The sequence below is a fragment of the Rhopilema esculentum genome, chromosome 21 (genome assembly GCF_057945365.1).
Source record: "Rhopilema esculentum isolate cy_ngs chromosome 21, ASM5794536v1, whole genome shotgun sequence".
Classification (NCBI taxonomy): domain Eukaryota; kingdom Metazoa; phylum Cnidaria; class Scyphozoa; order Rhizostomeae; family Rhizostomatidae; genus Rhopilema; species Rhopilema esculentum.
Genome location: NC_142835.1, coordinates 2,543,079 through 2,559,683, shown reverse-complemented (window position 1 = coordinate 2,559,683; position 16,605 = coordinate 2,543,079). Strand labels below are relative to the sequence as shown.

Genomic DNA, 16,605 nt, shown 5'->3' with positions numbered 1-16,605 from the left:
TGCTAAACTCAAAAGTGTCCCGTGAAAGGATATTTTGATAGCAGCATGCTTAGATCCATATCGGGGGGCTGCCAATTGCATTGCCTCCCATTCAGTACATCACTATAAAGGATATAAATTACGGTTTGGTAATTCTTGGGAGGGCTGCCGTCCCCCAGCATAACCCCCCTCTCGCTTCTGACGGCCTTGAAATTTCCGGATTTTGGCTTCAAAAATATAAGCCTCGCGGCTGAAGTTTTCCGCAACAACAACAACTTGCTTCGTACATGAAGTAAAAGCTCTAGAGATGGGAAATGGCAGATTTTCAAGATGATTGAAAAGATGAAAAGCTTGCAGTCAGCTCAACAAAACAATGTCGAAAACAACAAGGAAAGTCACTGTTGATACGAAAAAGAAGAGTGTATTCGACCGGCTTGGTACTGCTGGGTCGTATGAGGTATGTTAAACACAAACATTCAATGTTAAAGTTGTTGTTCAAGTGAAAAGCACATGGATGGCAAAATTATGGGAGCTGTGTTTAGGGCTTTCTGCATATCGACCAGGCTGGAAAACTTGCATATGCTTGTAGATCCTCTGGATTTCTTGCGCTTGCTCCTGATAAAAATAACAATAAGGGCATGTATATGAGCGTCGCTGCTCGCATGGCCAGCGTTCAAGGATATTGGTGGCAAAGTCTGGCAAAGCCACCAACTTTGCCACCAATAAAGAAAGTTTGGCTACTGAACAACAAAAGGACAATTTACGATTTGTTGCTTGTAGCCGACTCTGTTAAGAAATTAATACGGAAAAATTTAGAGGAAAATAATTTAAAAGGATTTGACATCGAAATAATGATAAAAAACTAAGAGAAAGTATTTTCAAGATAAAGTTGAAAAATCAACAACGGGACTTTTTTGGTGTTTGTGTTTATCTACAAAGATGAAATCTTTTATCTACATAGTAAGTAACTATCTTAATACAAAGATTGCTCTTTCATTTTCTGATTCCTGAAATTTCTAAAGCAATCTCTTGTTACTCGCATACCAGAAAGTGAAACAGTGTCATTTCAGTTTGAAAATGCACTTATCATAATATGTGCTGTTCATTAAGACATGCCTTACACAATTTTCTTATATTTGGACAAAATTTTGGAGCAAGCACTTTTGGTTTTTGTGTCTCTAGATTGAAAAATCTAATTTCCAAACTTTTACTGATATATACAAAATTATTTCATAGTTGTACACAAAGCAACCATTATTTTCAGTTTTTAGCTTAGTCTTTTCTTGATGTTGGAGATGAAACTTTAGAACATATACCTTTCAGAAACCTGGCAGACCTGACTTTTCTCATTTGCTAGGCATTAGAAAATCTTTTTTCTTCCTATGACTTGATGAAAATCATGCATAAATTTCCTGCAAAAATGGGATTTATCAAGTTACAAACACTGTAATGGTGGCACCAGTTTTATGTAAATTAATGAAAAGCTCTTTTATAATGGTTAAAACAATTTTACAACCACTTTGAAATTTTCTGTTTTGGCAACTGAAAATCATTCTTTGTTCATGAACACCTAAATTGATCTGGAACAGTTGCACTTGTCTTAATGTTTTTCCTTTTGATGAACATGAAAGAAACAAAGGTACTTCTTGAAAGAAAGTATATTGTAAAAAATTCCTACATAACTTCATACATTAAGAAATTCCCTGTGAACATTCAGTAACATGGTAGGTTTTGTGCCCTGCTAATTTGCATGAACTTTTTTTCAAGGATGCGCTTTTTATTATTTGCTTTATAATTTTGCTTGATGTGTATATGTCCTTATCATAATGATACTGTATTCCCAAACCTCATTCATCTGTGTGAATGGCTTTCACGGGCACAAAAGTTCATTCTCAGGAATTTCAGCAGGCACATTTCTGAATCAATTCTGATCTTTTATCACATTTATATATTTTGTTTTATTTGCATTCTTGGCTATAAAAGCAGAAACCATGCTTAAATTGGGAAATTTCTAGTTCTATATTACTCATGTATTTGTGCCAATTCGACAGATGACATTGTGATTGTTGACCAGACCTTATTTATTTGCGCCAGCAGTGCTCCCAGGCACCAAAGTTCATTCTCAGGAGTTTTTGCAAGCGCATTTCTTAATCGATTTTCATTTACTTTGATTGTATTACAGTCATGCTTTCTTTATACATTTTTCTTGGTATTGTAATTGAACAGTCAAATAGAATATAAAAGGTAGAAGTTGCAAGTCTTTATTCCCAAAATGACAGGAAGTCCTTACTCTAGTTGGCTGTTTGTCTCTTTAACTCTATTTTCTTGCGATGGAAGAGATCATTCGCAATTATTGCATCGCTTTTTTTTCAGAAAATTGTGTTATGACTTCTTTAAAGATGAAATTCTGCATACTTCTTTGTTGCAGAAATTTATTGGAATGTATGTAATAGATATTACATTTTTTGTTAAACATAAATGGGTATCTAATTTAAAAGGTGCATAGACAAAAGTTAAGCCCTATCTGTTTTTAAGGAAAGATATCAAATTAATTTAGATTTTATATTGTTTTAGGGTGAGAAAAGAAGTTATGCCAGAGATAGTGATCAATATGGTAATAAACACAGGTATACTCACGACACAGAAATGAAGAAGAGCAAGAGAGGTTATTTGGAAAGGTTTGAAACTTTGATATTTTTAGCAATAAATGGATAATATTAAAATTATAACTTTTGCTTAATATCAATTTTGCATTCAATATCATGCCAACAAATTGATTCAAAAAGTCAAACAAGCTTAACAACAACTTTTTAGAAATAGCATGCTTTACATCCATGTGTAGAAAAGTTTTCTTCCTCACTTAAATTCTTGTAAGCAGCGCATGGTCCTTCATACTGCGGTGCAAAAATTACTTGGACATGATGCAATTTATTTCAGCGCTCCTTTAAAAAATTCTATTCCTAGATTTTTCTAATGCTAAGAAATCTCATAATAATAGATTCTATTTTTTGCTTTTTTCAAACTTCCAGTCAAATGGCAACAGATATTCCAACCTGAGAATACTGAAAATTGGGAATTTTTTAATAAGTTTTTGTGAAATATGCCAATTTGGTCCTTCCAAAAGAATTAATGCACATGAAAATTGCAAAATGAATTCCATGAAAATCAGCTCTTGCAAAAATTAACTTCCTTGCAAAACCCTTGGTAGGTGATAATCAAGATTTTTTTAGCACGATTCAACTTTCCACAATAATATGAAGAAGTTTGAGATTTTGCAAACATTTGATTGCACCAGTTTTAACGCTCGGTTGAACTTGGATGTTCTCTTTTTTAGTTCATGCATGCAAATTTAAATTTTTGTGAAGCAATTTATCAGGAAACTTTCCATTGTAGCAATGGGTTAAGAATATTTTTATCCCAAACAAAATGTGGTTTGTTTATTAAAATCCTTGAAGCTAGATCAGGTCGCATCATCATAAAACTTATGATAAGCTAGACAAACTGTACCCTTGCTAAGGGGACTGAAAAGAATCGAATCAGGAGCCAGAGGACATTTCACTAGCCACGTCGTAGACCCCACCCCCTTCCAAATGAAGATAGGGTCTATGAATTAATGAGGCAAAGCTTGTCACAGGCCGTTCTCAAATTCTGGAACTTAATTTATGCGAGAGCATTGATACTTGCATAATTAAGGACATGTAAAACAAATCGATATGACAGTACAATCAGGTGTGGTGGAGTTTGATGAAACGATATTCGTGGAGGCATTGGGTATTGCGTGTATATCTTTGCAAGTTGCGTTTCAAAACACAGATACATCAATCAACATTTGCATTCTCCACCATTAGTTCATTCATAATCAATAGAAAGGAGGCCTTTCAATTGACTATGGTTCATTTAACACCTCATTGAGCTTTGGCTCATTAATTTGTAGACCCTAACTTCATTCGGAAGGGATGGTCTACGGCGTAGGCTAACATTTCACCAGCTATGTTTTTAACATCTGAAAGAAGGATACAATGGAAACTTCACATACACTCAATCATGTATATTTTTATTTGCTGAACATATTTTTCGAAATGGAACTTTAGAAAAGATTTCTAAAAAATTACTTGAAAAAGGGAGGTTAGCTTTGAAAGCAGGAGAGCATGAGAAGAACTCACAAATCAAGAGACTCTCGTCCAAATCAGGAGAGTTGGAACCTTTGTGGCAATAAGAGATGAAATAGCATGCACATTGGTTTGATTTTATTGACTTTAATTTTGATTTTCAAACCTTCTTACAGAAAGATTTATTATAATAAAGAAAAAAGACATTACAACCAGATGTGAAATAATTTTTAAGGAGGGTCCTAGGGTCCTCCCCCCCCCCTGTTGTATGACAGAACCATGATTTCAAAAGCCATGCTAACTTTTGCTACTTTTATTAATAAATTGTTGTTGAATGTCTCAAATTGAATCTCATTTAGACATTCACACGGCATTCAGCAACTTATGTTTTTATTTCTTTTAGAATAAAAAGGTAGAAGTAAAATTTCTCAGGGTAGAGTCTATGATAGAGTCAGGGTAGAGTCAGGGTAGTTAAAAGAGATCATTCAAGAATTTTGTTGCTTTGGAGTGCAAGCAAATGTTTTCTTTTGCAAAAAAAATGTTACAGAATAAGAACTTGAACTTGCTTGTTTCATTGCGGTTAGCATTTTGCTGAGCTTCTGTTTTGCATTTTATCATAAAAGTCTTTTGCAAAGATCTTATCTCCAAAGAAACTTTCAATCATTAATTTTCATCTTTGTCTATTACTTTCCATTTTGATAAATTCCTGTTCCAACAAGTTTGTCTATGTTACTCTACTAACAAATATTAGCTCCATCTCTACTTTACTTTCTTAAATCTCTATTGTTGCAATGCAATTTATCTCCTTCTTTGCCATATTTCCTAGAAACTATAAATAACATATTAGAAATTTTAGGAAAGTAATAATTGATATATGGCTTAATATTTTTATTCCAGTGATGATGGGGCATTCCATGATGCAGAAGGTTCTGAGAGTAAAAGAGGTTTTTATACTTTCAGTTACTTTATTAATATTGTATGGCTCTTGCTATGGTACATTAGAAACACACTGCACATTTGCTTGCTGAAATTTAATAGATAAGTTTTTGTTGAACGCATTTGATTACACTTGTTTCATTTTTGTAAGCCCTGGCCAAATCTAAGAAATCACGATAGAAACAACTGATTATACAACAACACCACTTTACAAAAAACCATTTCTTCTTAATTTGTTAAGGGCCATTGTTAACTCCCTTTTTCAATCTGAAAATTTTTCTTTTTAGATAAGCGTAAGGTTCAAGATGGGGAAAAGTTGAAAATAGAATTTAAAAAGGATCCTGTTTTGAAAAAGAAACAGACAATTGCAGAGATTTATGAAGAAGAAGTTCCAATGAGAAAGATCAAGAAAGACAAGGAAAGAAAAGAGAAGGAAAGTCATTCACACGGAAAATCAAAGTTGGGTGGAAATGAAGGTGTGATGGTGCAGAAAGACGAGCATGTTCGAAATATCCAGCTTAAAGGTATCAAAGATAATACGACAGTATCATCAAGTCGAGTATGATAGTCTTGTTGCCATTTCAGTTCAACAAGCTAATATTTTGTGCTATCATTACAAAATATATCATCAGTTTATTAAAGTCTTGCAACTTGCGATAAAGTTCCCGAGAATTTCCCGATAAATTTTACGATTGTGTCCGTATCCAATAAAACTGGTTCCATAAATAATGCTTACTGCTCCCGTGATAGGCCATAAGCAATTTAATGTGTTAATTTTAATGTAAAAAAGCCACTCCTTTTCTAAAAACCACTCGATTCTTCTCAATATTTTCCTCTGCCCCAATTTGTGCTTTTTGTGTACTGGTTTATCATGTTGTCAGTCTCAAATATTCGACAAGCATCGTTGTTACATCAATCATGCCTTTTCTGCCAATTAAGAGGAGGCAGCATCAATTGTTTTCATGCATCCATAGGTGATGACAAAAAGGATCGCAAACCAAAAAGTGACAATAGAGACGATGATGATTCGCAATCTGAGACCATGAATAGGAGACATAAAAAGAAGAGAAAATTAGACGACAGTGAAGAAGAAGTTGGACATAAGGACAAAGGAGATCCTGCATCGAAGAAGAAGAAAAAGAAGAAAGAGAAAACGAAATATGAGAGTTCGAGCAGTGAAAGTGAGGATGAGCGTGAGAAAAAGAAGAAAATTAAGAAAGAAAAACGAAGATCATACGATAGTGATGAATCTGCAACTGATAAAAGGAAGACGAAGAATTATGAACACGAAGAAGAGGAAGATAGGAGGATTGTTTCAGATTCCAAGAAGAAGAAAAAGAAGAAGAAAGAGAAATATGATAGTGAAAGTGAGAGATATTCTGACAAAGAAGAGTATTCAAAACGAGAAAAAAGTGACAAATCGTACGACGATGGAAAGTCAAAGAAGAATCGGAAGACATTTGATGAAGATGAAGGATCAAGAAAGAAGAAGACCGTGGAAGTAAAGAAGCAGAAACATTCTCCTGTGGCAAGAAAAGACTCGCAAAAGGGGAAAGACCGATCAAAAAGATCTGCTAGTTATTCGTCATTTTCATCAGGATCTTCACTCGGTGAAGAAGATATAAATGTAGATTATCATAAGAAGACAAGGAAAGAACGAGTACCTGAGAAAGAGTATCGGGAAGATGTGAAGAAAGATAAGGAAAGAAGAAGAGATAAATATGATGAGCCTCGAAGTAGTCATTTGCATCCCCAAGAGGAAGCTAGAGACATGTTTTTGTAAGTAAAGAATAATTCTTGTGATCATATTAATAAGTGCTATTGGGGGGTTTTAGTACCCCAATCAGGTGCTATTTTGGTGCCATCCCAAGTTGTTGCCATACTTTGTTCGCTTTTTATTTTGCAACTTTGTCTTAATCTTTGAGTGCATTTCTTCCCCCAAAGGCGTTTTGATTTTTATTTGAAAAAATTTGTTCCGATAAACTCAATAAGTCGAAAGACGGGATATTTTCTCTTGAAATTTCACGCCTTGGATTGACATGAGATCTTGATTTCCTGGTTGCAACATTCGTTTCCCTGATTGGATGTATTATTTTTACAAGGAAGGTACTTTATGTTGTTATTAGTTTTTTAAAGGCATTTAACATGAAAAAGTACAGCGAATCCAAAAATAACTTAGGCCAAATTGATCAGAGCATGCGCACAAGAAAGGAATTGGTAACTGCTCACGTGAAACCACTGCGCGCTGCTCTAGGATTTCACCGATTTGCAGAAAGGCAAACAACTGTTCACGTGTTTTTCTCTGACCGCAATTTGATTGGTCAACCGCTCATCGTCGAGTTGCTGTATGCCTTTTTTACCTGTGTCAAATGCCTTTAAAGCAGATAATTGTTTGTGTCATCAAGGGGTTTTAGCCTTCCCAACCTAAAATTCAATTAAAAAATTGTGTACTATTAATTTAATTTAACGAAAAACCTGTTGGATATTTCTTATTGACTTTTTCAGAGAGGAGCGAAGGAAAGATGTTCCCCTGGATTCCTATTCAAGAGATCCCTACCCACATCAACAAGAACCACGTCTAGAATCATGGGATCGTGACCGTGGTGGGTATGATGATAGACAGCAGACCGGCCAGTTTGGGTCTCCATATGCTTTCGGTCGCTCAAGAGGACCGGATCCATTCAGAGGACGCTATGAACCCCCCGTTAAAGGCGGTGGAGAGAGAGATAGGATGAACTATAGACCGTACCCGGAACAGTCTTACAGTGGAGATCAAGCAAGATATAGAGAAAGAGGTTTGTTTTTTATTGCTTTATTTTACTTGTAAGAACCTCAGGATAATCTTTTTTATAATTCTTATCAAAGGGCTTTTAACTAGTTCTCTCCTATTCATATGACTCAAATTTCTTCGCCATTGACTGTTGTTGATTCGGGAAAGATAAAACCTTGTTAATTATCTATTATAAATCGCAAACTAAACTAAGCCGTTGTGTTATTATCAAAACTGGGCCATCTGGTAGCCATTTGGTACGACCCTCAAATCGACTGGACCCCCCTGTCAGGCATAAATAGGAGTTCCCCCCCCCCCTCTCGGGATTTCTATCTTCTTTTAATGCTGTTTACGTAATATATTTATAGGAAACAGAGAGCCTTATCCATACCAGCATGGCAGTGGAAGAAGAAACCCTACAGTTGATGATCCATACGCAGTTGGTCGTTCTAGAGATTCATATCAAGGGGTGCAAGAGCCTGCACCAGGTTACTCCAGGGACGAAAAACAGGGACGGGGATATCGCGGGGACTACCATCCGGTGAAAGCTGAACATGATGATTTTGATGACCGGGGTCGCAAGAAGAGCTCTCATCGCTCATCAAAAGAGCCTGCTGGTAGGTAGTGGGTTTGTTTTCATAATTTGCTTGTTAACTTGTTGGTCAATTGCCATTATTAAAAGCCTTTCTTCAAACAGATGTGCCCACAACACCATCATAATCTCATAGGCAATTCCAAGTTATTGGTTTTTTGTCTCTTATTGTTATTAAACCACATCTGTGGAACTCTTCTTTTGTCGCTTTGAGTTAAACGTAACGTCTTCTTGTAGACTATGGCTCCAGAAGCCCGGTTTCAAAAAGAAGAAGCCACAGCCCAAGAGAAAGTGGAAGGGAGGACAGTAGAGACCGTTCAAAGTCAAAGTAAGTTGCATTCCATCAATTTCTCGTTGCAAATTTTGCTAATTCCTCTTCGGGAATTTTCAAAAAAGGTGTATATGTTTATTATTGTTCTTCTCGGGAAGCATGGAAAGTCTACGGAAAATGCAAAGAAATGCATTTTCTTACACAAATTGAATAAGTATCACCTTAGCAAAGAGCTTGATCGAGCACTGCTAAGATTTCATAAAGATGCTATATTATTCTACGAAAACGAGGTATTGGTTATGAATTACCTGGCAACTGATTCTTTTCTAAATCTTACATTGCTATTCCAACCAGTGTGCTATATGTCTTTAACTTTCAATATCCTTTTTCCTTTCTATTTCCTCCCATCCTTTCATCACTTTCTCGCCTTGCCAACCTTCTTGGGAGATTATGATATCAACCGACCACGCCACAGACTCACCAAAAATGAAGCACGAAATTTACCAATAGACCTAAACAGCCTTTTCATACATAGTTTTTCATAGTGGATACCTTGAGCAAACTTTTAAAATTCCGTTTTGAACTGAGCAAGACCAAGCTCTAATTATGATTTGCCTACAAAATGTTTACACAAATGGCGCCAGTGACACCCCTATCACCCATTTCAAACGATTTTAGCAAAAGCTCTTTTTATGTGAAGAATAGCCCTCTAAACACCTTCTTATAGGAAACGAAAACGAGACGACGAATCGGTCGAGAAAGAGCAGTCAGTCGAGAAAAGAAGCAAAAGATCAAAAGGAGATGCTAAGTCGGAGAGCGAGGCAGAATCTGGTTCCGAGGCCGACCCGAAATCAGAAAGGGATCGAAAAAACGCTGATCACGAGAAAAAGGAGACCAAGCGTGTACACAGAGATTCGGAGAGCCACCAGCGACGAGGTTGGTATGCTTTCAGCTTTTCGTGGGAATTTCTTGAAGCTTTGTAGATAGGCTGCTGGGCTGGCCGGACTTTCACCGTGGCCAACTTTGAATTTTTGCTAATCTTTTCCAGTTGCGTTTATATGCTGTTTTTGTTTTTGTTGATAATCTCCTTACTTGCAGATTTTTCACCTTTGATGAGATGTAATTTTCCCCGGACAATATATTTGTACCTTTTTTGTGTACTTCTTATTGTATTAGTTTGTGTATATGCTCCACGTGATAATAACATGCCCAAAACATGAACAAATGGGAAGAAATTTAACTGGTTCCTTGTTTGGTTTCGTTGTAGCCATGTAGAAAACATGAAGTTTATATCTCTCAATGTTTTTCCTTTCATATTTCTAATTGCCATTAAGACCTTCAAAACATTGCTTTTCCTGTGAAAGTCACACGAAGTCATAGCAAGTGTTTTTCTCTTTAAAAATGAATGTTTCATAGAAAGACCCCTAGAGGAGCACAAACGCCTATGATTTTTCATGTCGATTTGTAGATGAATATGTGGATGACAAACGTGATAGAAAGTCTGACCGTAGCCGGGACCGTGATAAAGACCGGGACAGAGGTAAAGACCGGGACAGAGACCGAGATCGGGATAGGCGTCACAGACCGGGATCAAGTGGTGATCGGTCAAGAACAAGCAAACCGCAGCCTAGGCCGGAAAAACGAGGCGAATCGAATGAAGAAAATCGTGATGGAGATAAAGTTGAAGACAAAAGAGTTAAGGCTTTAAAGTCCTCGCACCGCCAGAGCTCACCATCACGAAGGAGCGATTCAGATTCTGGATCAAAATCATCGCAGAAAAGGGGAAAAGGTATGAGAAAAAGGCTAGTTGTAACAATTTTAACATTTCGATCCTTAATCATTTTAGCAAATACAAACTGTGATCTCGGCCATAGAAATACCAGTCCGCCCCAAGTAAACAATAAGAAAACCTGTTAGGGTTTCGCTAGAAAATTCCCTTTTGATTAATCATATAGCCTTTTAAAACTGTACCAATATAAATGAGAGTGAGATACTAAAATTTTAGGTGGGTTAAGATTAGTCTTAGCGACCAAATATAATGTTTATTGCGACAGAAAGTTACGCAGTGGTGTTAAACATAATTACAAACACAAAATTGCGAATATTGAAAAATTTTAGTGAAGAGCCTTCCACTCAGATCTCTTTGTGCTCGACTGAGAGGCACTTGTAGCTAGTGCTCAAGATGGTGTGTCATAATAATAATCATGATCATAATCATCATTTATTTATTCATTTAGGCTGACTTAAACAAATTAGCTAGCTAACAGCTAATTAAAGCCTGCCGTTTACATTATATTCAAGCTATGAAATTGAACTTGTTGCATTCAAGATAAAAGCAAATCAAAGTCTGCCTTCAGAATAATCTGAATTGGGAAAAATATCGGTGAGAATATGCCCCAAAAAGCTAATCCACTCCTGTCTGATGAATACCATTCAAAACTCCTCCATTAAGTTGCTCTCCATCTCGACCAAAATGGCAGATCATTTATCACCAGCCTTGAATAAGATGAAAACACTGCGTTGTTCAGGCTACCATGCCATTGCAAGCTTTCATTTAAATATTACTTCTCCAGTAGTCGATGGATCCATGTTTGAGGATTTATTTGCAATGCTGGACTATCTTTTGCAATAAGTGATAAGGGATTCATATTGATTTCCAAGATACTTCGAGAGCAAAACTTCGCACCTTCCCTGAAATTTTTTTAAGTGCAGCTTTACTTCCAATTTTACTTTTCTTTTCTTTCCAATTTTACTTTGCTTTCGCTTCATTTTTTAAAAGTACGGTTTGTAAAAACATATTTTATAAAGATTAACCTGTATGTATGTTGTAAGATGATATGAAACAGAACTGGCTGTTGGTTTTACCAGAAGTAAGACAATCGTAAACAGTCCTCGTTAAAAATCTTCTTGATTGTAGTAGGCCAACATCGTTATCTACGACTGAATCACCTGTGTGAAAACAATCAGCAAATCAGTATACACAGCTAAGCCCTACGATTCTACTCGATGGTCATTAATAAAAGCGTCTTCTAATTTCGAACCCCTCCCCCCCCCCCTTTTCAGTGACAATAGCGTTTTACTAAATGTTCAAAATTCAAAAAGTGCTCGCAATCACTGTCAACAATATTAAATATCTATGAGGAATGACCCCCCCCCCCCCCCCCCCGTTTATTAAAATCCACTGTTAATTAACTTTTGATCTCTGTTGTGACTCCTTAGTTTATTTTAACCCATATCCGTTTATTTCCGACCTCGGAGTAATATGACACAATGACGTATGTAGAAGTGAAATCCACTTCACTACACCCCTTACATCCCCTTATCTGCGCCTCTTTCCGTGTGTTCCCTTGGCAGTCTGTTCAAATAAACACGTTTTTCAAAAACCTAGGCCGTAGCACACCACAAGAAGGGCAGGATGGAAACATTGACGATGTGTACGAGAAGATAAGTGACGAGGAGCTTGATTTCTTTGAAGAGGAGAACGCCAAAGCGTGCAAGCCGGCGGCGCTCGAAGATATAGACTGGGCGACACTGGCGGCCATCGCTCCTCCCTCGAAAACAGGTATTGTTAATTCAATTTCAGTTTTATTAACCTTTTTTTAATGTAGTGCAACTTTAATATGCGGCCAAATCTTTATATATGTGACCAAAGAAAATCAAAGCTTATCGAGGCAGACCGCTAAAGTTGAATTTATAACATTAGAACAGCAAGCTTGCAAAGACACGGTATCAACCAAAAATTAAGAAGCCTCGCTTTATAATCTTTGAATTTATTTGCGGTATGAACTCATGATTATCAGGAATAAATTGAATGAGATTTTCAACTTAAATTTTGCGAGAAAGAAAAATGATTCGTACAATGTTTCCTCGATTAACCAAACTTCGGTAAACCTGATCAATGGCAATTAGAAATGAATTAAAAACCATTTACCAAGCTATATATTTCTCTATGTGGACAAAAAACAACCAATCAAAATAATGAAATAATGTTTCCTTTTTTGACAAAAGAAGAGCAACAGTGATTTTGTAAGTTCTAAACTCATCAATCTAATGTAAAAGAAAAGCATCCTTACCACGACATTCATTTGTTTTTTTTAAGAAAAGATTTTGCAGAAAAATGGCCTAAAATGGCAGAAAAAAAGTCCAAGATAGGCCTTTTTCGCAAATCTATAATTCTCGTGATTAAAATTTACAACGCTTTATACATTATTTATCAGGAAATATGAAGAACTGATATCCATATTTGTTATGACTGAGAATGGCTTTGGAAAAAGCAAACAATTCACAACGTACAAAGGCTTTTCGTCTGACTCTCTTCAGTGTAGAAAACGTCAGAATCAGAGTCGAAAGGGTCAAGCTGGAAAATATATAACCAGTTGTAGATCGAAATAGGCCACTCAGAAAAGCGTGAGCACATCACCGCGTGACTATACTTACCCAATTAGAACCGCGTGCCTAAAGAAAAATTAACACTAGAGTCTAAGGGTGAAAACTAACTCCTTGTGTAATGATTATATCTAGTTATTAATATTAGGAATTCAACCTGTTTCATGGACAGTCTACAGAGTTTTATAATGCTCTTTATTCCCCTTTACAGTCTGAGCAAGTTCTGGTGTATTTTATAACTGTTTGTCGCAGTTTGTTTCCTACGAATTAAACCTTTTCTGTTTCGTATCTGATAGTTCCCACATTCGGCAAGAAAAGAAATCGTTTTCGTTTCTCAAATTTTACAGCAAACGCTTCTTTCAGCAATGGTAACAATTATCATTTGATTCTTACACAGTTGCCAAGTTTATTTATGTTTCCCTCTATAGTTTACCATGGCATCCAGAAGCGAGGCTCTTTAAATTTCATGTTTATTTGCTGTTGTTTTATAAAAAGCATTTGGCTGATATAAACGCTGCAACCTCCTTTTGACTATTTCCAGCCCAGCACTCGATGTCCGCCGGCCTGTTATAACGTGCTCTTTACCGTATAGCCATGGCTGTACAAGCTATTTGGTGTATAGAACAGGGCCGTTCTATGTTGCTACCCCGAGTTTCACGCTTAATGCGATCACCAGGCAACTGTCCCTGGTAGTTGGCTGATGATCTCGTTAAGCGTGAAAGAGTAGCAACTTAGAACCGTTCTGTTCTACACACGAAAAAGCGTTGCTGGAAAATTACAAGATTTTTCACTTTGTCTCTGACTTTTAAAAGACCTTGACGATAAAATATAAGAAAAGTCGAATTTCTTTGTTTATTTTTTGCATTTTTTAAGTAATGACGTTGTTGCTTGTCTAAATGACGTATCCCAGAGTTAAATCACATTTCCTTTTTAATTACGAAGGGATTGGTATTATTGTCTTGTTCAAATAGTTGCTAAATTTTTGCTGAACAGATTTAAAGCAGTTGCCAACATGAGTAAAACGATACGGCTTTTTCGCTTTCATATCTGGGCCTTAGTTGACTGATTTTGGACAGTCTCGTATTGCTAATCTTGTATGCCAAGGTAAACTGTCTTGGTGTCTACCAGTCTTATCTTGGTCTGATTTTGTGTTAGGCCACTATCTTGAGTTTTCCAGTTTCGATTTCTTTGAGACTTTAATTTTCTTTGCTTGATAAGATTAAGATTATGCTATCTCAGTAAAAGTAGTTTAGTTTCGATACAGTGGCGACTCAAAGTAACACTGTTAACTTTAAGTATTTCAACTGCGTCATTCCTTTCGCTTTAGAAAGTACACAAGGAGAATCTCATCGCAGTAAACACTCAGCTTTGAGTGTCCTCAAGAGTATTGGCTTCTCGCCTAATTTACTGCGCAGTGAAACAATAAAGAGCATCCAGACAAAGTTTGCCGAGTCCGCGACAACTGGCAAAGAGCTGGAAGATGATTTTCTCGATCTTGACACTGGAACTGGAGCTTTGGTTGCGAACAAAATGAGGAACAGGAGGCGACGTAGAAACCTCGTTTCCAACCTTGCCAATCAAGGAACTGTTCTTAGTATGCGTAGAGATATAGGGATTCGAAAAGAACTAAGGATTCCCCCGAATCGCGTAAGTTGATGACGTCATTATATAGGAGAGTAGTTTGTCTGCTAAAACGGGACTTGCTGCCGCCACGGTAGTCTAGAAATGTTCAAACATGGTTTTTTCTGGTCGGTTGGGTGGGCCAAACTTTGCTGATGAAACAGTTTGATAAGTTAAAGTATCCAGGATTCCATTCAAAATCTTTATCTATCCACGCCCTTCAACTTACCTAAGATTATCGCATGAGCTAAACTCTCGTTATTTAGGTTTTTCGTAATTTGAGAAACGAAAAATTGTCAGTATTTTTTGCATTTTTGAATCATTTTATTGATATAAAATGGTTTCGGCTTTATAGGTAGCTCAGATGAAAAATCAGTAATTGAATCCTAAAGGGTTCTCAGTGAGGTATTTTGTCATCAATACACTGGCAGCAAAACGTTTTAGCATAAGCATTGACAGCCATCTAAACACTCTCGCCATTATTAAACTGTTTTTTGATAAATGTTTAGTCTGTTTTTCAATTGATCTTGTTCTTTCCGTTAAGCTTGAAATGACAGACAACCTGTTCTGCAATGCACCCTCTGCACCAGCTGACAGAGAGCTCTTCATGGCGAGTGCGGCACTGTACCAGAAGATTCCAGTTGGTGAAAGTGAACCATCGTGCAAGATTGTGCCATCATTAGTTGGCTCAGTTATTCAATGCGTCTACTGATCTCACTTGTGACAAAGTTTTTGCTTTGATATGTCAGATCACATGTCAGATCACATGTCAGATCACATGTCAGATCACATGTCAGATCACATGCACAGACTGCTGGCTAAAACATTTTGGCCCAGAAGTTTTTTGAGATTGGGCTGCTCTCTTGGAAACAGTGATCATCTCATGATGTCTTCAAATACTGTGAACCTGCGTAATTTTTTCAGCCATTTGTGTATCTGCTTTCAGAAAGTAACCTTTTTATTTGTACTAGTTCTTAACGATCCAAACTATCTATGAAAAACAGATTTTTATTTTAAATAAAGCTTTCTCTCTGTTATTGAATAAAGCTTTCGGGTCAACTTTGAAATCACTTTTGAAGTTGTTCGCAAAAATTAATTGTCTTGCTTTTTATAAGGTGGTTTGTTTGTGTCAGTTAGTCAGTGACAAATCGTCCCAGTTGTCCAAACCACCAAATGCTGACTTATTACCTTGCTGCCTTCTGATACATTACAATTTTTACCGTTTTTTGCAAACTAACTAAGATATAAACAATTTATAAAAGTAGCGTTAAAATTTTAAACCAGAATAAACTAAAATATAAATAAGACTAACATTTAGAATAGCATATTAACATGAAACAAATGCACTAACAGCTGCTCAAATTGTAAGAATGACAATTTTGGTTTCAGTTTGCCTTTCCAAAAACCTCCAGTCAATGGTCCCAACCTTTAACAAACACAGAAATGCATCTCCAGACTGTCCTGCTTATATTGTCCAGAATTTTATTTTAACAATGCAAGTACATCAATTCTTCAATCTTTACCTGGGAAGCAATTTTGTTATCTGATGTAAAAAAGTTCGTTATTTGCGTTGGCTGTCGGCAACTCAGACGCCATGTTGTAAGTGTCTTGCTTGCAGTTGTATGAATGGAAATTAATTCCATTAAAATTCTGCCGAGTAATATTGATAAGGCTACGTCTTAATAACAATATTCCTACATTTTATCTATTACACTAATCCTGGATTTCTATGAAGACTTGAAAATCAATCGCAAAGACATTCAACTCGATCAAGATTTTGTCAAGAAAAGTAATAAGCATAGAGTTCTTTGTGACATTTTGTGAACTGTTTCTGGTCTCGGTGTATGAGACTTGCAGGGAAAGGCGATTTCAGTGACAATGTGTCAATCTTACATTGTATAGAAAGACAGACTTAAGGCTAGTATATCTATCAGTGAATTAA

General features: G+C 36.4%; 1 protein-coding gene across 3 annotated transcripts; it reads left to right on the top strand.

Moving 5' to 3' along the window:
* The first annotated feature begins 268 nt into the window (after positions 1–268).
* On the top strand, positions 269–15,685 carry LOC135684127 (uncharacterized). 3 transcript variants are annotated; one of them, XR_016145157.1, is made up of 14 exons: positions 269–436; positions 2,554–2,657; positions 4,986–5,032; positions 5,312–5,548; positions 5,999–6,803; positions 7,530–7,819; positions 8,163–8,411; positions 8,624–8,714; positions 9,385–9,593; positions 10,126–10,446; positions 12,046–12,219; positions 14,371–14,690; positions 15,208–15,432; positions 15,469–15,685. XR_016145157.1 is itself a non-coding variant. In XM_089114738.1 (14 exons), exons 1-13 carry the CDS (start codon positions 353–355, stop codon positions 15,373–15,375), a joined length of 3,099 nt encoding a protein of 1,032 aa, XP_088970864.1. In that variant the 5' UTR covers positions 269–352; the 3' UTR covers positions 15,376–15,420; positions 15,469–15,685. The 3 variants fall into 3 exon arrangements, 2 of the variants coding, with proteins under 2 accessions (XP_088970864.1, XP_065055606.2); XM_089114738.1 differs by having other exon boundaries at positions 15,208–15,420; XM_065199534.2 differs by having other exon boundaries at positions 15,208–15,685.
* The last annotated feature ends 920 nt before the right edge of the window (positions 15,686–16,605 follow it).

What these genes read in the sequence shown, in the direction of transcription:
- LOC135684127 (XM_089114738.1), top strand. Translation starts at nt 353, where the DNA reads ATGTCGAAAACAACAAGGAAAGTCACTGTTGATACGAAAAAGAAGAGT. An exon ending in GTACTGCTGGGTCGTATGAG is followed by an intron (nt 437 to 2,553) that starts GTATGTTAAACA and finishes ATATTGTTTTAG; the next exon opens with GGTGAGAAAAGAAGTTATGC. An exon ending in AGAGACCGTTCAAAGTCAAA is followed by an intron (nt 8,715 to 9,384) that starts GTAAGTTGCATT and finishes ACCTTCTTATAG; the next exon opens with GAAACGAAAACGAGACGACG.